This window comes from Phalacrocorax aristotelis, chromosome 1 (assembly GCF_949628215.1).
Source record: "Phalacrocorax aristotelis chromosome 1, bGulAri2.1, whole genome shotgun sequence".
Classification (NCBI taxonomy): Eukaryota; Metazoa; Chordata; class Aves; order Suliformes; family Phalacrocoracidae; genus Phalacrocorax; species Phalacrocorax aristotelis.
In genome coordinates, this window is record NC_134276.1 from 75,443,935 (window position 1) to 75,465,750 (window position 21,816).

General features: G+C 37.1%; 1 protein-coding gene across 2 annotated transcripts in view; it reads right to left on the reverse strand.

The window, feature by feature from the left end:
* Window positions 1-330: 330 nt before the first annotated feature.
* The window catches only part of PPP2R3B (protein phosphatase 2 regulatory subunit B''beta), a 51,559-nt gene continuing 30,073 nt past the window's right edge, over window positions 331-21,816 (reverse strand). For both annotated transcript variants that reach the window (XM_075094310.1, XM_075094315.1), the window contains 12 exons: window positions 21,153-21,338; window positions 19,298-19,401; window positions 18,640-18,742; window positions 17,828-17,902; window positions 14,338-14,424; window positions 13,782-13,938; window positions 11,826-11,874; window positions 10,474-10,563; window positions 9,585-9,760; window positions 6,225-6,343; window positions 6,034-6,140; window positions 331-1,522 (listed from right to left, as the gene is read on the reverse strand). In XM_075094310.1, the coding sequence (XP_074950411.1) occupies window positions 1,378-1,522; window positions 6,034-6,140; window positions 6,225-6,343; window positions 9,585-9,760; window positions 10,474-10,563; window positions 11,826-11,874; window positions 13,782-13,938; window positions 14,338-14,424; window positions 17,828-17,902; window positions 18,640-18,742; window positions 19,298-19,401; window positions 21,153-21,338 (1,398 nt within the window). In that variant the 3' untranslated portion in view covers window positions 331-1,377. The remainder of the gene's footprint in view (window positions 1,523-6,033; window positions 6,141-6,224; window positions 6,344-9,584; window positions 9,761-10,473; window positions 10,564-11,825; window positions 11,875-13,781; window positions 13,939-14,337; window positions 14,425-17,827; window positions 17,903-18,639; window positions 18,743-19,297; window positions 19,402-21,152; window positions 21,339-21,816) is intronic.

A 21,816-nucleotide genomic window follows, 5' to 3' on the forward strand; every position in this document is an offset into this window, starting at 1 on the left:
AACCCTGATTTTATTCTTAAGAGTCCTTTGAATGGCATTGAAAGGACTAGATTTGCCCTGGTACAGCTGATAAGCAATGCCACTCATCCCTAAGATAGAGGTGTGTAGGTCGCTCCCTGCAATGGATTGCTCTGTGCCACTTCCGGCTGTCCAGCAACCCTGTCTTCTGGATGAAGAAAAACCTCGTAGAGCTTAATTGCTTTGAAAATGCAGCTTGGTGTAATTATCAAACCAAGACTGCATTCACGTGTAACCCATCCTGGCCTAAATGGTTCTTTAATCATAGGAAGTTAATTGTGTGCAGTGCATAACATAATTAGAACCATTAAATTACATGTATGAAAATCTTTATTTGAAAATACAAACATAATATCTAAACATTTTTAATAGATCTACACTGCAACCAAAAAATAACTTACATCTTTTTATACATTTTTTTTCTCTCCAACAAAATCTGTTTAACAGTAAGAGTGAGGCAACAATTTCAAGCTGCTGTGACACTGATGAAGATCCATGGAATGTGTCAATAGCAAACAACTGAAAGGGGGGACAGACAAAAGCACTGAATGCCCACAACAAATTAGTGCACATCACTGATCAAGTACCACTTATACAAAGGATTTTAAAAAAAAATTGGTTCCTTCTACATGAATGAACACACTCATTTGGGATCAAGTATGAACACTAAAACAGACTTCATTATTAAATAATCTATAATGAACATCAATGAAAAGACTGAAGTTTAAAAGGGCAGGCAAAATTAAAGTTGGGGCAAACAAGGACTACAGAGAAGAGAAGCAACTCGTCTCAGGCGTTCGCTTTCCTTGTGCACTGATGTGCTCAGCTCATCAAATGGAACTATTTGTAAATGAGAGCCAAATCGTGCCCCCACAGTCGCGTCTCTCCCTTGCCGAGGCATAAAAACCCCAGGGCCGTCTGGGAGCGGATAAGCAGCGCTGGCCAGGTGAAACTTGTCCCTGTACCTCCCACACCAGGGCAGGAACAGCCGTTCACATGCGGATGGAGATGGTCAGTGCACCACACACCAACTTAAAAAGAATTATACAGTTCTCAAACAATAGATTACTTTTCTCTAAAGTCAAATATTGTTACTCTTCCAAAAAGGAATTATGCAACATCTGTAAATAAATATTTTTATCTATTTTACAAACTGTAGACTAAGGAATAAGTACAAAAAGTTTCATCATTCCATACAAATACGCTTCTTTTATTTAAAAGGTAGTGTAGTGATTAAATATTTTGAGCACAAAACTAAGCTGACTTCCTGGAAACAAACCCCACTGAAAAGTATAGGTGTGTAGCAGACCTGCTGCAGACTGTCCCTTCTCTCCTGCAAGTGCTGACCGTAAGTAACCGCTACTCAAAGTCCTCTTCGTAGTCGTATTCATCCAAGTCTACATCGGCCAGATGGGAAGGCATTTCAAAAAACGGTCTTTTCTCCATTTGATACTTTAGGACGTTGGCCTTCTGATGGTCTTCAGGATTCAGTTCTGCTTCATACCTAGGAATGGGCAAAAAACCAAAAATGAGTCTCACAATGTTAGGAAGCACCCAAGTGTTCGAACCCTAACAAGGCACCTGCAGGAAGGGCATGATTTCCGGTATTTGGTATTTACAGTAAAGAAACCTGCAAGCAGAAGCAGCACTAGGTTTCTGTAATAATTACTTGAATTTAAGCTGGCTTATTCTCCCATCGCGTGCAGAACTCACACTAGTGAGATACGCAGCTTCACTGAAAGGGTTCAAAGCACGTACTGCTCTAGCGGGCGACTGCTCCTAAGTTAGAAATAGTCAAATTCAAGACTTAAGTGCTTGACAGAAACCCTTCCAGTTCTTTCCAAGACGACTGAAGTTAGGCTGAATTAGGAAGAACAAACCACACCTGTAGTAGATACAAAGAGAAAGAATACTGAAAGAGTTATTCAAATGCACACGGGCATGAGGAGGTGATAGCAACCAACTGTGTATTTAAAGCAGACACTAGGAAGCAAAAGCCGCTTGTTTACAATTACGGATAACCTCCTGCCGATTGCGAAGATGAACAGATGGATAATGTAATGCTTAACTAACTCAAGCTGCTGAAGGCTGATATTTAAAAATATGTGTTTCAGCACCGTTTAGGTGGGATCAATCTGTAATTGATAGCTGTTTAAAAAAATTCAACATAAATCTCTGGATGTCAGATTAAAGAACTGACCGTTTCCTGGGCTAGGTTGACTCGGGTTCCTGCACATCTTCCCAAGTGCAACTGAATCTCATCTCGCAGGTGATTATTTCCATCTACTTAACAAGACTAGGCAAAGAACGAGCTTTAGACTCTGCGGTGTCCGTTCTTCAAATGTGACACTACAGTGGCATTAGGTAGTTATCGGAAGTATTCTTTCAGAGAACGCCACGAGGCAGAGAGTTAAATATTAAGAATCCACTATGAAGACTGAAACAGAGTAGCATTTATAGCAGAGGTGGGAAGAAGAACAGCATTTTCAGTTGTGAACGCAATCCTGTTGAAACACTTCAGGGAGAAACCTAGTCAACATATTAAGTCGCTTCACCACCATTTTCAGTAAAAGAAATTAACAAAAGATGCTTTGATAACATCATCAGGTAAAGATAAAGCACTGAGTGCCAAGTAGTTCCTGGTTCGTTTTTTGTCGTTTCATCCTTCCCAGGGGTATTAAAGCCTCAATTGTGTGAGCATCTGTCAGGGCACAGGAGGTCAACAGAACACACTGGGATTCTCCCACAAGTTCACCACTGATTTGAACAGGAAACAAAAGGCACCCTAAGAGTTACTTGACTGAGATACACATCTCTAACCAAGGATTTGGGAGAAAGATGCACATTCTACCATAACAACAGTTTTGGCTCACAAACCTGTAATTTATAGTCTTCTACACCATTAATTCCACCTTTTTGGGATAGATTTTTTTCTTTTCTGAACAGCAACGTCTTGAATGCACCTTTTGGATTTGTTTATTGCATGCTGATACAGAGGCATGACAGTAGCTTTTCCAGTCATTAAAAATGACAGCATGAGGATCTCACACTATTTGTAGGTTCCATCCATCCATCCCATGCTCTGAAGATTGTTATTCAAATATTATCGGACCAAATGAAAATCCCACTCTCTTCCAAAGCTCCAGTGGTCTCACGGAATATCATTTTTACTCCTTTCCAAGATATTTAAGGAAAAGCGCTCTCCCAGTTTTACACATTTGGGCACTAAAGTTATTTGAGTTACTTCTCACAGTATTAGAAAGTCTACTGCTACTTCCCAGCACAGAGGTTTTTATGAAAATGTAACCACACAGCACCAACACCTCTGAAAAGTCCCTTTTTTTCCCCTGCCCTCCTTGCATTTCTAATGCTCATGTGAATGCAAAGAAATCAGCCTAGTTCGAGATTTCTGTATACTACTCCCAAGATTCAGATCAACTGCTTTCATAGGAACGACAGGAAAACTATTTACCTTAGAGATAATAAAAAAATTACACTGGATTGTCAAACAGCCACTGCAGCTCGGGCAGGCGTTACAACCCTCTAAGTACAGTAAGTGATTTTAAGGAAGTCTTTCGCACAACACAGTAACTTAAAATACTCATAATTAATTTTTGTCTATGTTTTTGTTCATTAGACTCTAACAGCAGCCACAAAACTTTTAGTAGTCCTGTATTTCTCTCAGCTTCAGCAATAGAAAATAAGGTTCATTCTTCAGGAAATTTGTAGGAAAGAAAGATTTGGACAGTCCTACTTTTGTATTGAGTTTTGAAGACACTTTTGCTGACCTTCACTTTTAGAAAGCATTCAAACTTTACGTCACATTTGTCAATGCCTGTCTGAGCCAGATCAGAATACTTTCCTTCTCTTTAGGTTGTCATTTATTTGCTCACAACTTAGATTCCATTGCTTATCTGGTAAAGTATTTGGAAGACACCCTAACTTTGCTTTTTTTTTTTTTTTTAAATAATCTCAATTCAGCCGTTTAAATGCAGCCTTCACAAGTTTCTGATATAAAGGTAGGCAGAAATCAGTAAGATGAAGCATAACATGTTTGTTTCTATTCAGGCAATCCAAATACATCATATACACAACCATATGTAAGAATCTTGAAACACTGACAAATTACAAAGCGGTAGTTAATGGAGAGGAGACAGTGAGCATTACAAACCATACTCCAAGGAAACAAAGCACGAAAACTTCAGGAACTCTTGGATAAAAGCTTTCATCCTTCTGTGCGGAGGGCCAACAGTGAAGCTAAGGCCTATGCAAACCCAACTAGGGATGCAGAAAGTAATTAAATAAAATGCATGATTTTTTGGGCTGTGCAATATTTTTAGTTATCATGGTTTTTCCTACTAGGTCTGTCATAAATCCGCTAATGCCAGAAGCAGGGGCAACCTACAACCAGAGTCGCCCGAATTTACAAACACCAGGCTCAAAAGAAATGAGAAACTCAATGTTTTTAAGCGTCATACATCATCTCTCCTCCACATCCCAGCGTGCTCCACTACATTATTCTTACACTAACACACTGCCTTTCCTTAAGGAGCGTATTTACACAGCGAAGGTGCTTTTTTTTCCCCCCAAGTTTTAAGGTTATTGGGATTCTGCTTTATACACCATTAGTTCCACAATATTATCTGTATTACTTAAGCTGTAGTTGTATGGAAATATAAAGGTGACTGTGCCTCTACCATGGAGAGCAACCTTCATGGAAGCACCTGAAAAACTAAGTGTCCAAGACCTGTTAGAAATTTACTGAAGAGTGAAAATTTAAGATATATTTTAAAATATAAGCTGAAAGTTTAACTTAAAAAGCATTTTGTAGTTTGGTTTCTATTTTGTCCACTTTCTGTGTACAGCCATAGGAGCATGGTTTCTAGTACACCTTGAACACATTTTTTTTAGAAATGAAGTGATCTGACCCCAAGAATACTGGCTGCGAATTTTGCAGCTTTTTATCTTCACCAAGAGCAGACATCTTGAGGGGAAGAAGTGGGAAATACAGAAATGTAAAATAATTTAGTCTAAACAATAAACTCAGAGTATTAGAATAGACTAGACCATTTCAGTCAGAAGGGACCTACAACAATCATCCGGTCCAACTGTCTGACCACTTCAGAGCTGACCAAACTAAAGCATGTTATTAAGGGCATTGTCCAATGACAGGCTTGGGGCATCGACCACCTCTCTAGGAAGCCTGTTCCAGTGTTTGACCACCCTCTCGGTAAAGAAATGCTTCCTAATGTCAAGTCTGCACCTGCCCTGATGCAGCTTTGGGCCGTTCTCGTGGGTCCTGTCACTGGATCCCAGGGAGAGGAGCTCAGCACCTCCCTCTCCACGTCCCCTCCTCAGGAAGTTGTAGAGAGCAGCTTTGATGTAGGAAATGCAGGAATGAATATTGAGGTAGGAAGTGCAGAAAAATATGTGTTCTCTAAACAGTTCTATCAATTTAAGGCCTAAAACAAGTTTGAATTTATACTTGTTTTCCTTATCTTTTTAAATAAGAAAAACAATGAACAGCAAATCTGGGACTTGGAATCCAAGAGGTTTTGGAAGCTACACAGCAGAAGTAGAGGAGTGATTTTGAAACAGCAAGATTTCTTACCTTATTTACTCTTACAGAACTGTGAAAAACCACTTGTAAGCTGATATAATTTTGAGTTCTGAAGTGACAATTTTTCCCCCAAAAAGTTCTTAATGAAGCTCTTCATCCATTTAAGAAGAAGCTACAAGAAGTAACACTGTATTTTGTTTAGAATTGAAACTTTTTCAAATCTTCTCTCCTCCCAAAATTTGGAGTGGGACCTTTTCTTTGACAAAGCCAATATGATCACAAACTGTAAAGGAATATTTAATTCAAGATACAAGCGAGGTTCTTCCTCCCTCACTGAGCACATGGCTAAACATGGCAAACAGCAGCATTCTACAAAAATAGCATGAAGGATGATAGCAATGGTGAGGCTCTACGTTAGAGAGGATTCGCACCAGCTCTCCTGTTACATTTCTTACCCGTCATTCCACTGGTCACTTGCCGCCTCTTCTGCCACCAAGATGTCATACTCTTCAGCAGCATACTTCTCCCAGTCAGAGACCTCTTGGCTTTCACCTTCACCATCCTGAACAATCACATTTCAAGTTACACAAAAACTTATTAATTGTTGAGCATGTAGCTAAAGAAACTTTTAAAGCTTCATACTCACCCGCAACACAGAAAACTGATCCTTCTGTTCATGGTCAAGGTATTTTTCAATGTTGAAAAAAGTATCAAAAAACACATTTGTCAACTTGCAACGCTTTAAATCATGCAGAGTAATTTTTCCTGTAACGAAGATCACGAGATAAGATATTTAAAGCTGAAACTATCCTTTCTCCAAAAAGAAGGAATGTTATTCAAAAGTTAAGTCATCATTATGCTCAAGAACATTTGCCACTGATGCTCAACGCAATGGGAGGGAAGTGAATAGATGAAATACACACCTAGAGAAGTGTCCTTCAAAGTGGACAGAACTTAAGTGTTTCAGATTTGTTACTTGCTTTAGCCGTTTTCCTACTGCCCTTCAGTATGTTGGAGCGAGATGCAGTCTACCTCGCTTAGCTGTTAGAAGATCATTTAAGTTAATTGAATAAGCTTCCTCAGGAGACAGAAATCTCCAGTGAGCTAGCCATTCCTTCCCAAGAAGTGTTTGAGTAGCAGGTAGGCATCTCCTCTGGCAGCAGCCCTTTCTCCTCCCTGACTTGAAAAGACGAAACATATGACAAAGATGACAGTGTGTGACTGTGCTTCATAACTGAATTTTTCATAGAGACTAATTTGCCACACTTGTCCAGCCTGATCAATATTTACTGCTTGAGAGAAAAGCTAAATGCTCAGAGGTCTTTTGTTTGTTTTTTATAAAGTGATACCTTAAAGACTCAAATCAATTGATTCATTCAGTGTTAGAAGTATTTGTCAGGTTGCTCAGAAACGTTACCTTATTTCTAAGTTAAATACTAAGCTTCGGCAGAAAGACTGAAAAATACCAGACATACAAGGAACAACAGATGGCAATCCTTAAACTCCCCGTTATTGATTCACCTCAAATACAGCCAGCCTTCTGTCGTCAAAGATGGGCTAACTGCAGACGTTATGGAAGAGTTCAGTAAGAGCCAGACTTAGAACAGTATTTCCTTGACGTTCTGTCCCGCCCTCTAACAAAGTATAACTCAAGGACATCAGAGGGAAGCAAAATCTGAATCCCATTTTGAAGTGGTCACCACACTTGCGTCTGCCGCCATCTGAAGTGCCTTAATGTATTCTGCCTGGCTTATAGCTGGTGCTCCAGAATGACATAAACCCCTCATGGCACCTGTGTCATATCTGTCAGACCCACACAGATGTCTGGTGTATTGGGCCATCTCAAGTGGCAGCAACTCTCCACAACCAAGCAACTGATTTGAGTCCCAGTTATATAAGCTCCCAGTTTAAGTTAGACACCTATATTTGGTTCATTGGTTTGAGCTTCAGTTTCCATTTATTGCAATGGGAGCTCATAAGCCTAACACACAGGTAGATGCCTACATTGTCTCTTAAAGATCAACAAAAAGAGAATGAAATTGAGAAAATTAAATTCAGGTCTCCACAAATTAAAGAATTTGCCTTTTGGTACACAGAGCACCCTGTAGCAACCTGTATTGTAATTTAACCATAAATGTATGGAAGCGCCTTCTTCTGTTTTGAATCTAAAGTGAAATGTCATTTTATACTGCTAGTTCTGTATAGGAAAGTGGCAGAAGAATTTTTCTTAATCCACCTTTCAAACACCACCCAGTTTTTATATTAAAAAAACCAAACCATCAACCCTTCACAATTTGTTTTCATTTTCATTGCCCTAAATAATTCTAATCTTGGTTGTGTTCCACAGTCTCCTTTTGTCATCTTCATGATACAGAACAGATACATCAATCTTGTTTCATTTGAAATGCAGAACAGAAATATTATTGCCAATGTCTGTCTTTCAAAAGCATCATGTCCCAGACTGGAAGGGAACCCCTAAGCTTGGGAGACTATCGTAGGCAACCATATAGGAAATGCTTTCCTTGGAGCTTACTCCACCTCATCTCAAATGCGCCCCCCACCCCTCATGCACTATACAGTGCTGGTCTAACACTTTATTTCACTGATATCTAGGCTTGAGCTTCCAGCCAAAACATACTTAACAGTCCTTTTTAATTTACAAATTTTTTCACCTGCCTTTAGGAATGTGTTTTTCACCCAGCAAATCTGTATTAACCTGGTTTAAATAGGAACATGAAGCTTTAAGTTCTAGTTTTGAGCTATTTCAATTCCCTTAGCATGCAAAAAATTGTCTCAAAAGACAACTGCCTTTTTAAAATAAAATTAAGTTTCTTGTAATTTAAATATTCTTCATACTAGAAAGAAGGTGGGCAATAAGCAAAACTATTATTGATTCTCTAACCATAATTTTATATACAGTGAACAGAACCACCCTCTGACACTCAACTAAAGTGATACTTGAAATTCAAGCAAGAAAGACTCAGTGCTTCATCTAGAAGTATCTAAATGTGAAACACTAGCACATTACATTGGCTAAACAAAAGCGTTAAATAAGATTGTCAACAATTTTCTTTTACCATAAAAATAGCAAACATTAGGATATGCGGAGGAGGTTGCTACTCCTATCAATCACTTGAAGAGCAGACAGGCAAGTTCTACAGTTGTTGCAATGCAGAGTCTATTGTACAGATTGTACAATAGCAACCAGACTGTATGACAAGTCATTTTACACACTGAAATTCATGTTAAAAAGTATAGCCACAATAAGGGTTATTAGCATTAACTGTGGTAAAGTGTTGAGACCTCAGTGGTGTTGAGTTCAACAAATCCCTGAAGACTAATCCATCACGGCTACAATGGTTTTACCAGCTTGAGTTTTTTTTTCTTTTTTTTTTTTCAGGTGTAAAATGTAAACTCAGGTTTCATTGGCTGAAGACCACACAAGTAAAATGCAGGAGGGTAGAATGCAGGTCTATGAAGGTTCAAATGAATACAGAAAATAGCCAAAAGCTAAGAACAGTTTAGTATTCAGTTATTTTTAAACCCTTTGACATTGATATGGATTTCCTAAGGGCAGCTTAGCCTTGTAACCTAAAGTAAGTCATTAGTGATCTACAGAGACAAACGCTGTTTAGAAACTGTTCCCTCTGAAGAAATCTCAATTAAATCAGTACTGGAACAGGTAAGAGGCAAGCGAAGAGAACAGTCAAGAGCTTTGAGAGCATCACCTCAGCCAGATAGTGACAATATTTCATTTAAGACTAAACATGGCTACAAGACGAAAATAAAAGTCTACAAGGAATTTTAAAGCAGCATATTAAATTTTAGTATGAAAATGAATGCCGGACTGCCGTTGGAAGACCATTAAATTAATAAGCACTAAGAGACTTTAGAGAAAAGACAACTTAAAGGCATATTCTTTGTATGATCAACTGAGTGCTCTTAAAGGTGCACCAACTCTAAATCCAGAGAAACAGAAGTTACAGATAGAAAAGGATTTTATTACCTTCATGTTGTGGCTTCACAAGATCCAGCATCTGACACAAACAGTCTTCAAATGGCAAAGGCTCTATGGCCATGTTATCTAACTTTTGGCACTGTTCTTCATAAAAATACTCCAATTCGTACATGGACAAAGCACCATCCCCATCAAGATCCATGCAGCGAAACCAGTATTCAATGCTGAAAGTCAGTAATTAATAGCAAAGAACTGTTTACTCAAAGCGATTACAGAATTCTAAGAATTTACATTGCCTGTTTTAAAGGCTATGCTACTTACAGATGCAAAACTAGACCTAAGATTACATTCCATAATGCCATAGCAAGTCATTAAACACCTACTGTGTTAAGAGTTTCTGGTATTTGTTACGCCATACATTACTGCACTTGAAAAACACCTGTTAGCTGTGGATGGGTGAGGGAGATGACAAACACGTGGCTTTACATAAAAACCCAAGGGAGCCAATGAAAAATTGAATTGTGCATCAAAACCCAAGTTCTTTCTTCATATTGAACAAGCCAGTGACACATCACACAACAGGTTTCTTATCAATATCCTACAGCTAATGCAAGCTGTATAGTTTCCCAGTCACTGGCATCATGAAAAACTGCCATTTCCTTTATCTATACCCTTATGTGAGTAGGCCACACAGAGCATATGGAACAATAGCATTTAATTAGCCTCTTAAAAATCATTAAAATAGAGTTTTACAGCAGCAACAGTAGGAGACACTGAGAAATGAGAATGATACAATGAACTGCGCAAGTCTTCTACTCAAGATTTTATAGTTTAGCTTCTTCCATCAGAGTTCTAGCTCAGCATCACTGGTCCCTGTTTAAGGACTGAGAAACTAAAGTCAGTCTTTACTTTTGTTAAAACACAAATTCATTCTTACCTAGTTGGAGTCTTCTTGTCCTCTTCAGATATTAAAAACCAGACAAAATCAGCATAGCTAATTTTCCCATCTTTTTGTGCTTTTCTACCTCTTGAAGGCCAATGAGAAGACAGACAGAAAATTTATTTTAAAACGCCTGGCTTTTACTAACCAAAATTAAGGATTATTTTCCTTGGTGCTATTAACTGCTTATTTACTCCTAAATGATGCAGTGTTCACCAGATGACTTGTCACAGACTACTTTGATCTTTTAGGATACGGAGCTTGTGTGCTCTGTTCTGTTTCTACTATGATGGGTAAAGAAGAAGGTAGCACTCTGTCCAGAAGGACTTACAGCTTTCCTTCCTGGGCAGCAATACGACCGCTTAACTGTTAACAGAAGAGATATCTCAATTTGTTTCTAAAAATATAAACACACACATGCTTTTTAGAATTTCTGTTCAGGTAGAAGGGATGAGAACTTAAAACTGTACAGAACTCCACTAGCTAGAAGCATTGGAGTGGAAATATGAACATAAAAATGAAATAAAAACATTCAGGAAGTAAATGTTCATGGCAAGAACATAAATGTCTGTTTCTACTATTACACCACAGAACACAGGATCCAAATACGTTCTGAAGACACACGGTCAACCTGCCTAGTAAAATGTCAGGTAGGCAGTTCCTAGGTATATTACATTTCATTCCTAAAATAAATCAATTTTTTGTTTTATCTTCAAGATGTCTAGAAAAATATGGTTTATGTTTTGTCTTGCCCAAAACACTCGCATAAAGGGGTAAGCTCTAGACATATGCCTGCCAACTGACATTTCACAAATTTCAGCTTTTGCTCTTTATCAGTCACTTTCTAGCTGCAGATATTGTGCTTGCAAAATGTTTCAAAAAAAGAGTAAAATGCCATAAATAGACAGAAGTGTAAATCCAAGTGGGAAAAATGAAGAATGACTGTCAAAAACATGAATTAACTCAACTGGAGACTTTTTTTTAAGTTTGCTGATGCAATAAGCATTGATTTTACAAATAGCACTAAAAGCCAGATTCCCTTTGAAAATTTTACAGGTTTGAGGGATGGAAAAACAACAATGCCAATATTTCTTCCCTTCCTCATTCCCATCCCTGCTAAGCCACACAATATATCCAAGGGCAAGTGTTTGTATGGATAAAGAAAGGAGAATAAAGAACTTGGACTAAGCCAAATGTTCCAAGAGCATTCTAGTACTACTACAGTTTAAACTACTATACTAAATCTTGAAACTCACTGCTCCATTTCAAGGGGAAGGTATTTTTTTCTGGGACTGTCACATAAGATGCAAATGCTAAATTGCATTTAGATCAGCATACAAAGGAAGTACCTTGTTACAGCTCCTGAGAAGATCCGCTCTATCATCCTATTTGAAATTGCTGTGAAAAAAGGTTTAAAATAGTGTCAATTATATGCAAGTTATTTTTGCTTTATATTGTCTCGTTGAAGAGTTTACTGGAACCCTCATATATACACATCTGTGAGAAAGACCAAGTGTAGTGCTCATTAATCCCTTTGAATCCTCTTGGAAATGATCACTTAAGAGTCTCCAAAGCAAAGCTAGAACCAGCTTTGAATTCAGACTTGATACAGAAATAATAGTGTAATAAAAGTAATAAAATTGGCTGATTAATAAGACTGCATTTACCAGTTATTTGAAAAGTAAATCATGTTTTCAAGTGCCATTACATTTTATATGACCTTGGTTTTGGCAAAGAGCCAAAATAGAATTGGCATGTTCACACATAATGAGCATACCCAACTGATTCTGACACAGGTCTATTTCTGACACGGTTCTGATCCATGCTTCTATTTTGAAACCACTTCAGGGATTTTAGAGACATGTCTTAACTGAGCACTAACTCTGTAAAGGATATTCAGTTTATCCTGAAGAATTTGAGGATGGTACTCAAAGCAGCATATGATACCAATCTCTCAGAAGAATTACTTCTCATTATTCTAGCTCTGAAATATTTTTTCAGCATTGTAGGAATACTGGTAAAGCAGCGGGTTATAACCATTCAAATAGTTCATCTGTTTTATGTACTTACGGTGATGCTATCACCATATTATTCTAGTAAGGTCACTAGTCCCTACTTAATATTTATCCCCAGAACTGTAGGATAACAAATTTGTTTCAGGCAATGTGCTGCTGTTTCTTCTTACCTACTTTTGAAACACTGAAGTTGTAAGAAAGTATTAAAGTATGTTGTTGAGAAGGTTGAACAAGTGTTTGATCTAGCCTAATTTTAGACCAGTGACAGTACAAAAGGAAGGGACTGATGAAACCAGATTATCTAATTTTGACATGTGAGAAATAGAAGTCTAAAGTTGCGTAATCATATCCATTTTATGTTCTTATTTATTCTAGTTCTCATTAAGCAGCAGCTGTTAAGCGTTAACCAATATTCCATGGTTTAAAGGATGCAAAACTAAATTGCAAGTAGCACTGTATCAGTTCTGCTTCCCTTCTAGTGCACTAAGGCAGAAGAGCAACCACTCAGGTGAAAGCAGCTCTCCTTCCTCAGTGTCCTAAAGTGTCATCAGACTTCAGTAGGCAAGTTTTCAGAAGCAATTAGAACTGTGTTTATTCTTTTCACTGTGGGATAATATTCCATAATCGCTTTGTGCTTAAGTAAGCTTTCCAGTCCTCAAGGGAGTAATTTTAAGATGACAATGGACACAAAGCATCCAAAAAACCCCCCAGTAGTTCCATACAAGACAAAATATTTAAAGTAGGTAAAATTGCGCAAGACTACAGGATGACAGTCATTGTATATTGAGTGCAGAAAATAGAAAGCTGCTAAATAGTATTAAAACAAGATGTACTGCAGCTAACAAGAATTTAAAATAAGCAGAGTGCCTGAATGTATGTTTGCCTTTCTTTTCTACTCTTTGCATACCTTGCCATAAGAGCCATGCTACTTAAACAATATCAGTAAAATGGATTGATTCCAAGATAACAACCCAAAATGGCCAAATGCAGCCATATACCAAGACTTAAGTCATTTTTTCCTTTTAGATCAAGCCTACACACTTAGAAACTTATTTTCTCTTCTACTTCTTTGCCAAGAGCAGAATTCATAATCAGAATTTTCCTCAAATTTGGTATTGCTAAACACAAAGCAGTGTCACAGATTACTTGCCCTGCTTTATGTCGCTGAGTCAACAGGATCAGCTATACCAACAGCCTCATGAACACTGGCCTTGGCAGTTAACCGCTTCCTCGAATGAAAGTTTACAGGTCATTTAATACATGTAAACAAAGGTGTGTAATTTGTCATACCATGATCATTATGTCGAGCTAAATCCTTCCGATCAATATAGAGGTCATGGTCTGTATCCAGCTCCCAAAATTTGCAATAGATAACATAAAAATGTTCATATGAGAAGTACTCTGTCAGCTGGTTAATATCAGCTTCTTCTTCCAATAATGCCACATTCTATTATCAGAACGATAAATAGAACACATTAAAGACTTTTTAAGACATTTCTTGAATGATCTGAGTTCTCATAACCAAGTTAATATCTAACACCTTTTCAGTGGAACAATTATCTTCAGAGGCAGTACACTCCATGCAGCATGACAGCAAAGACTGAACACAGGTGGTAGAAACCTAATGTGTCCACAGAAGAATTAGGAGATGATCCAGACTGCTACAGCTCTAGTTAAATGACGACTTTTAAACATTCTAGTGTATGAGAATCAATGCAATTGATCCATCACTAGTTTTTGGAAAAAGGAAGAAATGCTACTTATGTTACTCCCTTAAGCATTTAGTTAATACAGTTTTTTAAACTTGTAGAAACACCTATCGAGCAAAATTTTAGATATTATGTACCTGTAAAAAGTTGCTTTTCCTGAGCTCGTTACAAGTTATTTTCCCGGACCAGGACCTATTTACTGTATAAAATATTCTCTGTATAACCTGCAAGAAACAGAAAATGGAAAGATGATCTTAGGCATGCTAACTAAATACCCTCCCAAACATTAGTCAAAGGTAAGTCTTAGCTGAGCTGCATTACAGAACTCCGTCTTTCCCCTATTTCTAGTCTTCTCATTACTTAGCCGGTTGATGCTTCTCTTATGTCATATTACCAAATCATTTCTAAATCTATACCTAAACTCATCCTGATAAGCCTTCTTTCAATGCTGCAGTACCTGTATCTCACACAATAAAGTTGCTGAATACTTGTGTGCTATCCAAATATGTCTATTGGCAAGGTCACCGCTTCCCAGTCTTCCAGAACTATAGGATATCATTTAATAAAACTATTAATATATCTCCTTACTTCAGATTTAAAGACCTATATTTACTATAAGAATATTTTACTTCATAAATGAAGTTACAGAAATGTAATTGGGACTCCTTAAGGATCAGAGTACGGGGGATGTTGCTCCTTCGGAAGTCTGCAAATACAACAAATCAACATTCGACAGAAATATTCTCTCTGCACCTGCAGGAAGTAAGTTTTTCCCCATTTTATTTTATTCTATTTAATGTTACTTGAAAAAGCCCGTTCATAGTATTAGGAGTAGTACATAAATGTTTTCTAACTGAAGATCAAAAAAATACCACCTATGCAAGAAAGATGACTAGTTCTTGTGCCATAACTGATATTGGAACCAGAAACAAATCCAGTTGAGTATCCAACACCTTTGTTTAAATCAGTTTTACATGTACATTGTTTTGGTAAACTCATCCATTCAGCAAAATTTTCTTAGTTTTAGTTTATAAACATAAGACCAAAATATGTTTTCCCTGTTTCTTAACTGAATTCAGTATTCACCCCAAATAGTTTGACTTAAGTCAGCCAGATATACAAGTTAGTCATTCACCACTAATACAGCAGACAAAAAAAAACACCAAAACATTATGAACTATAATTGCTTAATTAGAGATTGATTATACCTGCTTAATTAGCAAGACCAAATATTGCATGTGTAGCATTTCATTTGCAGCACAGTAGTTACTATCTAAAAGAACCATCTCTTTAGGAATCCTTGTTCCCCAAATAAAACCTCTTCCAAACTAAGACTTTATTATTTAAGTTTTTAATCACTTCAGACTTCAACTGCAGTAAATCGATAGTTTAAACAAACCAATCATTTCTAAATTACAAATAGAAAAGTAATTTATTCATAACATGTAAAAATAAAGCTTAAACTGTAGCTTGCAGTGAGCTCTGCAGCTCTTACTTTGAAAAAGAACAGCTGGTTCAATAAGTCCAGAAAGGAGAATAGACTCGCCTACTTCTGAAACTTAATTAGCTCAATTCTAATTGTGAGTTTAGGGAAGGCCTATTTTTGGCTTATACTACAAAGCAATATTTTCTAAAAAGGTTTTGCCTTAGCTTTGCAACTTAATCCATCTGCATGTCATTATCTCATCTGTTATACATTTAACTAGTCTAAAAATAAAAACAAAATTGAATGTTTGCTAAAGACAACTGAGAACAGACTTAAAAAATGGTTTTCTAAAGTGAATCAAAGCAGAGTTACGCAAATTGTCAGAGAATTGCCTCCTTTACTATGCTGCACAGTGGTTTGTCAGAATGAAGAGGAAATGGTGCAATAGAGATTACAATTTCAAGAATTCATAGTTCAGATACTACATTTAATCTGCAAGTATGTTATGTATATATCTCATTTGTCAGGGCAAGTGTTTTTAATATTTCAGCTCTATCTTGGACATATATACCGAACCTTACCACTAGACTGACCAGCCAACCTATACCATAGCCTAGCAGACAGAACAGATTGCCTCCATGGGTGAAGAACACTTACAAGACACTTGCTTCACTGTAGGTAGTGTATGCATACATACATATAGGTACACACGTATGTATATACAAACACAGCAGAAGAATGGATCATTTAATTTGTAACTGCAAGTGTGCATGAACAGACATTAAATCTTAACTGCAGTGCTTACACAATATAGATAAAGCTTCATTTAGCAAGATAAAACATTGAATACAGGTATGAAGTGCCTTATTTCACCTTAGAGAAAATCATCTATAATTATTACTAAAATTTGCAGGACAGAACTTTAGAAGACTGTATTGGGCAACAGTTACTCCATCCTAAAATATGACAAGGGTAGAGAGTGGTCCTGTCACTTCTTGATCTGCAGAATAGTATTCCAACCCTTGTTGCTATATTCATAGCAACACTAGTTTACTTTGGGGATTTTTGGTTAAACACTGATTTCTGTAGAAGACTACACTAAATTTGGTTAGTGGCCAGCACTAGTTTATTCAATATTGCTAGACTCTGGTCTTATTCAAGTAAGCTGTTCCTCCAAAGAAAAGTAACTGGAAAGGGTAGGACCTTTTCCCTTCTACAGTCCTTCAGGACAGGCAGCAAGCTTTCACAAGTTTAAGCAGAGCAGGCTTTGATACAACCCAGAATCCGTTAAGAAAGAAGACTACTCTCAGGCAGAACGTTTCCTTCAGTCACATCTGACAAGAAAGTTCTGGGAGCTCACAGAATCATTGTAAGAAGCAGCAAAACGTAATGCAGCAGGACATATTTGATAAGCTGGTAGTCTCTAAGAAGGATATGAGGAACAAAAATGAAATGCTTTCAAAAAAGCTTCTACAGTTTTGGTCTGGGTCAAACTATAAGCTGGATAAAAGGACAATCAACTCTGCACAGTTTTTGTTGGAAAATATTCATTAAGCTATTTTTCACTTGCACAAAGGAAGTGAACCGAAGGTCATTTTGAAGAATTTTCATCTTTTGAGACTTCAGTGGAATCAGCTGTCTAGTCTACAGCTGAGACAATTTAATGTCACTTATTTTTCCCTTAGGTACAGAAAGAATACTTCAGTCCCATAACCCTAGGAAGAGAGAAATGGAACTCTTCGTGTATAAAACCTACTTAGAAAGAAAAAATCCCCAGAGAGGACAGTAGCAAGCAGCTTCAATATTACCTTTTTTTTACTTAATACTGAACATAATCACATTACTATAGACCTTTCATTCAAAATTCCATTTAATTAAACCCAGAATAAGGTCAAGATTGTATTGAGTACAGTCTATTGCCACAACCAAGTGCTTAAGATATCAAACAAAGAGCAGACTGTTCATTAACTTCTCTTACATTATTACAATTAGTATTAAGTTCAGCAATTTCTTACAAATTCTAAGCAAAACTATGATCCTTAAGAAATTGAGTCTTCACAAGATTTCTAGTTATGCAGAAATGAAGACTGACAGCATACTCAGCTTTTCTCTAGGGACAAAGATGCTTATACATATTGACTTAATTTCAATTTTCCTACTTGGTTAACAAGAAATAGCTTTTCCAAATAAAAGTCACTTACTGTGGTAATGTACCGAGAATGAAATTCAGATGCTTCTTTTAAAAATGATAGGCCAGGATGACTATTCACCACATCCTACAAAAAAAAAGGAATAGCAATATCCCAAACGGTATTCGTTAGTGACTATATAAAGCAATAGCACAAAACAGCACATCTACTTCCTTAACCAAAACAGTTCAAATAAACTACTACAATCATTAATGATAACTGCGTTTAGAACATATTTCATGTAAATAACACTGCTGACTTTTTAAAAATAAAATTATCTTTTAAAGAAGACAAACAAAAGCTTTCCTGTATTTTAGGTGGCATGAAGACTTTGAACACTGCTGATCATTGTAGCTTGTAATTTTGTGGCTGACTGATTCAGTAAAAGCCAATTTAGGTTTTATTAATTCATTAGTAAAGGTGGTGTTTGCTGCTCTTTGACAGAGATTGTATTAGGTCTTGAACTCACACGCCACTTCTCCTTTGCCTGCCAAAGGGCCTCCTTGACTTAAATAACTTCAGCTGTTTTTCTAAACCATAAGGAGTCTGATATATGTGGTATTCCTACAAGAAATTTTCAATCCATGCATCTTACTGTAGCTCTTAAAGAGCTCATCTTATATGATTAATTGTAAAGTAAGTCACTCACTAGCATCTCAGGGGACAGTACAAAGTGACTTACATAAAATATTATCAATCAACTTTAATGAAGCCCATGAAAAGTATGTTTAGCTCAACCAAAATAAAACCCACAAAAAAACCCCAGGGCTTTGCCAGCTTATAATTTTGTTGTGTTTCGAGAACTAGTTTCAGTTGCAATTTACTTGTAAAAAAGGAATGAAGTCTTCTTGCACCAAGTAGTTGCATCCAGGGTTCATTAGAAGATGAACAAACTTTGCAGCATCATCGTAGCAGGTCTGAAGTATTCTGAAATAGAAATATTTCCATTTAGTACTCTACACAGAAAATTGCTCATACTACCTTGTACGGACACCCTAGAGCAAGGCCTAAGAAATTGCAACAACGACATTTAATCCAAAAGCCAATTTCGAATGTCAAACTACAGTCCAAGTGGACATATCAAAGCAGTACTGTCTTGTACATTTACACTAATGGAGGTGGGTACACCATGTTATTGATTACATGAAAGGACATTTTTCAGTTAGAACTGGAAGGAGCACTAGAAAGAAGAAAAACCTTTTTGTCCAGAAGTGGCACGTACAAGTTCGGGCCACAGTTTCCTCTTTCCCATAAACAGCCAGTCATTTGCCAAACACTTTAAAAATCTATAAACACTGTAAATAAAGATTTGTTTGTTTATGTTAAAGCAATGATTTACATTTTCCCAGATACAAATTTGTTGTCAATGGTTGATTATGGGAAAGTGTTTTACTCCCCTTTATGGATTGGAACCCAGTCAGAGTTTAAAATATCACGTTTCAATTAAAAAATGCAGTACTTCTAAAAAAGTAATCTACTTACTTCCGCCACATTGCAACAAATTTATGAACTGACACATATCCTGTTCGTTCACCTCCAGCACAATAAAACAAAGGACCTTTCCAGTAAAGTGGGCATTCACAAGCCTAGAATTAAAGTATACATCAAGTCAGTTCATTGATTGCTTATCTGAGGGTTACTCCCTCATTTATAAATCTCGTAAAATTTTTCAAACTCTAAAGAAGAAAAGCTTAAGGCACAGATTTTTTTTAACTGTTTCTGAAACCAACTCCACCTTCCAAAATAATTAATTTTATGCAACTGCTTTAGGCTGAAATCCAGAAGTGGAAAGCAAAACATAGGGCAACTTGCAGCGTTCCTGATAGATGAACACAGTTACATGCCTGCTCTGTCCATGCTCCAAGCGGCTGAACACAGTCCATGCTAATAAGCTTTGCTAAAAGGCTGAATATCTTTAAGCTGAGCTCAAGACAGCACAGTTATACAACTTCTGAACTGGAGCAAGTTTATGTTTGTCCGGCTCAGAGGATGGCTCAACTCATCTGCATCCTTGCATAGTATGTAGGCACATCTTCTATCCAATTCTAAGTAGCAAGCTAGCCTGCCCTGAGCAGCAGTATCTTGCTTCAGTATACCCAACAGTTACACCTTCACGACTTCAATGCTCCCACATATACCTACAGTGATGCTTCTGTCTGCTCCAAGCTGCCTCAGTTGTAACAGTTAAGTCTCCCTCTCTCACCTAAAACTGACTATGACTCGGAGTAGCCAGACATGCCAGCACCTCTGAGAATCTCATGTGGATCTCAAATAAGATTGTGAATACTGCAAGACGTTTAAGGTCCCTGCAGCAAAAGGACAGTTACTTCTCATGCAACAGTTTAACCAGTACTTTAAAAAATAAGAAAAAGTGAGTTTGATGAATACAGTCCTCTGAATGAGAGGCTTTTTCCTATGCTTCAAGAGAGACCCTTTCATCGCTGAATTGTAGGTGACTGAGAACTGTAGGTGCTGAGAAGGAGGGTCTCTTCTACCTCTCATCATTTCTATGTGGAAAGGAGCTGTGGAAGGCAGGAATCCTATCATTCAGTTTAGCAGTTAAATACTTCTGGTGAGGCGAACAAGGAGTTTCTGAACCTGCAGCCCTGCTCTTGTTAAAAGTCTTTGCTTCTATTTTCGAGACCCTGGACTTTAAATGCAAAGTGACAGGAACAAGGATGAGAACACCTGAGACTCATCACTGCAAGTCATGGTCTTGGCAATATTTCAAGTGTTAATTCAATATGGCAAAATGGAAATGGAAGTTTAATTTAACTAGCTTATTGTCCGTTACACAGAAATTAAGATATATTTGCTGCTAAGCTCAGTATTTTGTCACTCTACTGTAACTCTGAATTAGCTCTTCAATAATAACTAGAGGGCTATAATCTCAAGTTACCAAGCCATTCTGTTTTTCAATGTCTCTACAATGGAAGTTCTGAGACTGCCAAATGAGAAAAAAAACAGTGTGGATGCCTGAAAACAGAATGCGTATTAACAGTGCTTTTGCCTTAAGTCGGTTGGTCAAATCAGAACGCAGAACAACATACAATGTGCCCTTCAGTATTTGGTTGTTTATTCAACTAAAAAAAACCCAACCATAGTTCAAGTTTTGTTTTAATGTTTGTTTCTTTTTGTAAGCAAAATGTAGGGCCATTTGAGACACAGCTAACAAAGATTTCCACACACAGCTGTGCTGTCAGTGTTGACTATGATATCTTAATGGTACTACCTTTTAGAAGATGAAAACACATAATGCAAGAAAACAAAGTACAGAGAACTCCTATTTCCTTTCCATAGGTGTACAGTACTAAAAGCAGAGACAGCAAGGTCTCACCTTTGCAACCTTCCCCATGTCTTCTAACGTTGCCCTCTCATTTGGAAACTCAGAGAAAGTTCTCTCAATTTTGGCAATCACAGCATCTATATTCACTTTTTCCTTAGGACATCCTCGAGGAAAATAGAAAGTTGGAATGTTTTGACTAAGTGATGGTGGCAAAGTTTCTTCCTTCTTTGTCTGAACCTAAATAGATAAATACACATTTGACAGTCAGGTACAGTGAAATCACATATAACAGTCATCCTTGGGTGACTTGAATCTCTTGGTATTATGTTACAACACACCTTCAGAAAGAATTCTGATAATAGGCTGAATAAGCTCTTTAAGAAAGAGAGCACACTAGAAAATAAATTTCAAAAACACTATCATTTGGAAAAAGATTTCTAGGATAATAAAAATTTAATAAAAACAACTTCACAGTCTTCAATATATCAAGTTTCATGATTAATACACTAGACAGCTTCTTGGAGATATCTGAAATAATTCACGTTGTATTATCAGTTTCAGAAGAAAAAACTTCAACTTCTAGCTTAACAGACAGGTCATGAAATATTTTTAGTTTTACAGCTTCAAAGCTTTCAAATAAGCATGACAACTTTGTTACAAACCACCGACCTATTTAATTTAGTTACAGTGAAGATGGTTTGGGGGTTTTCCGATC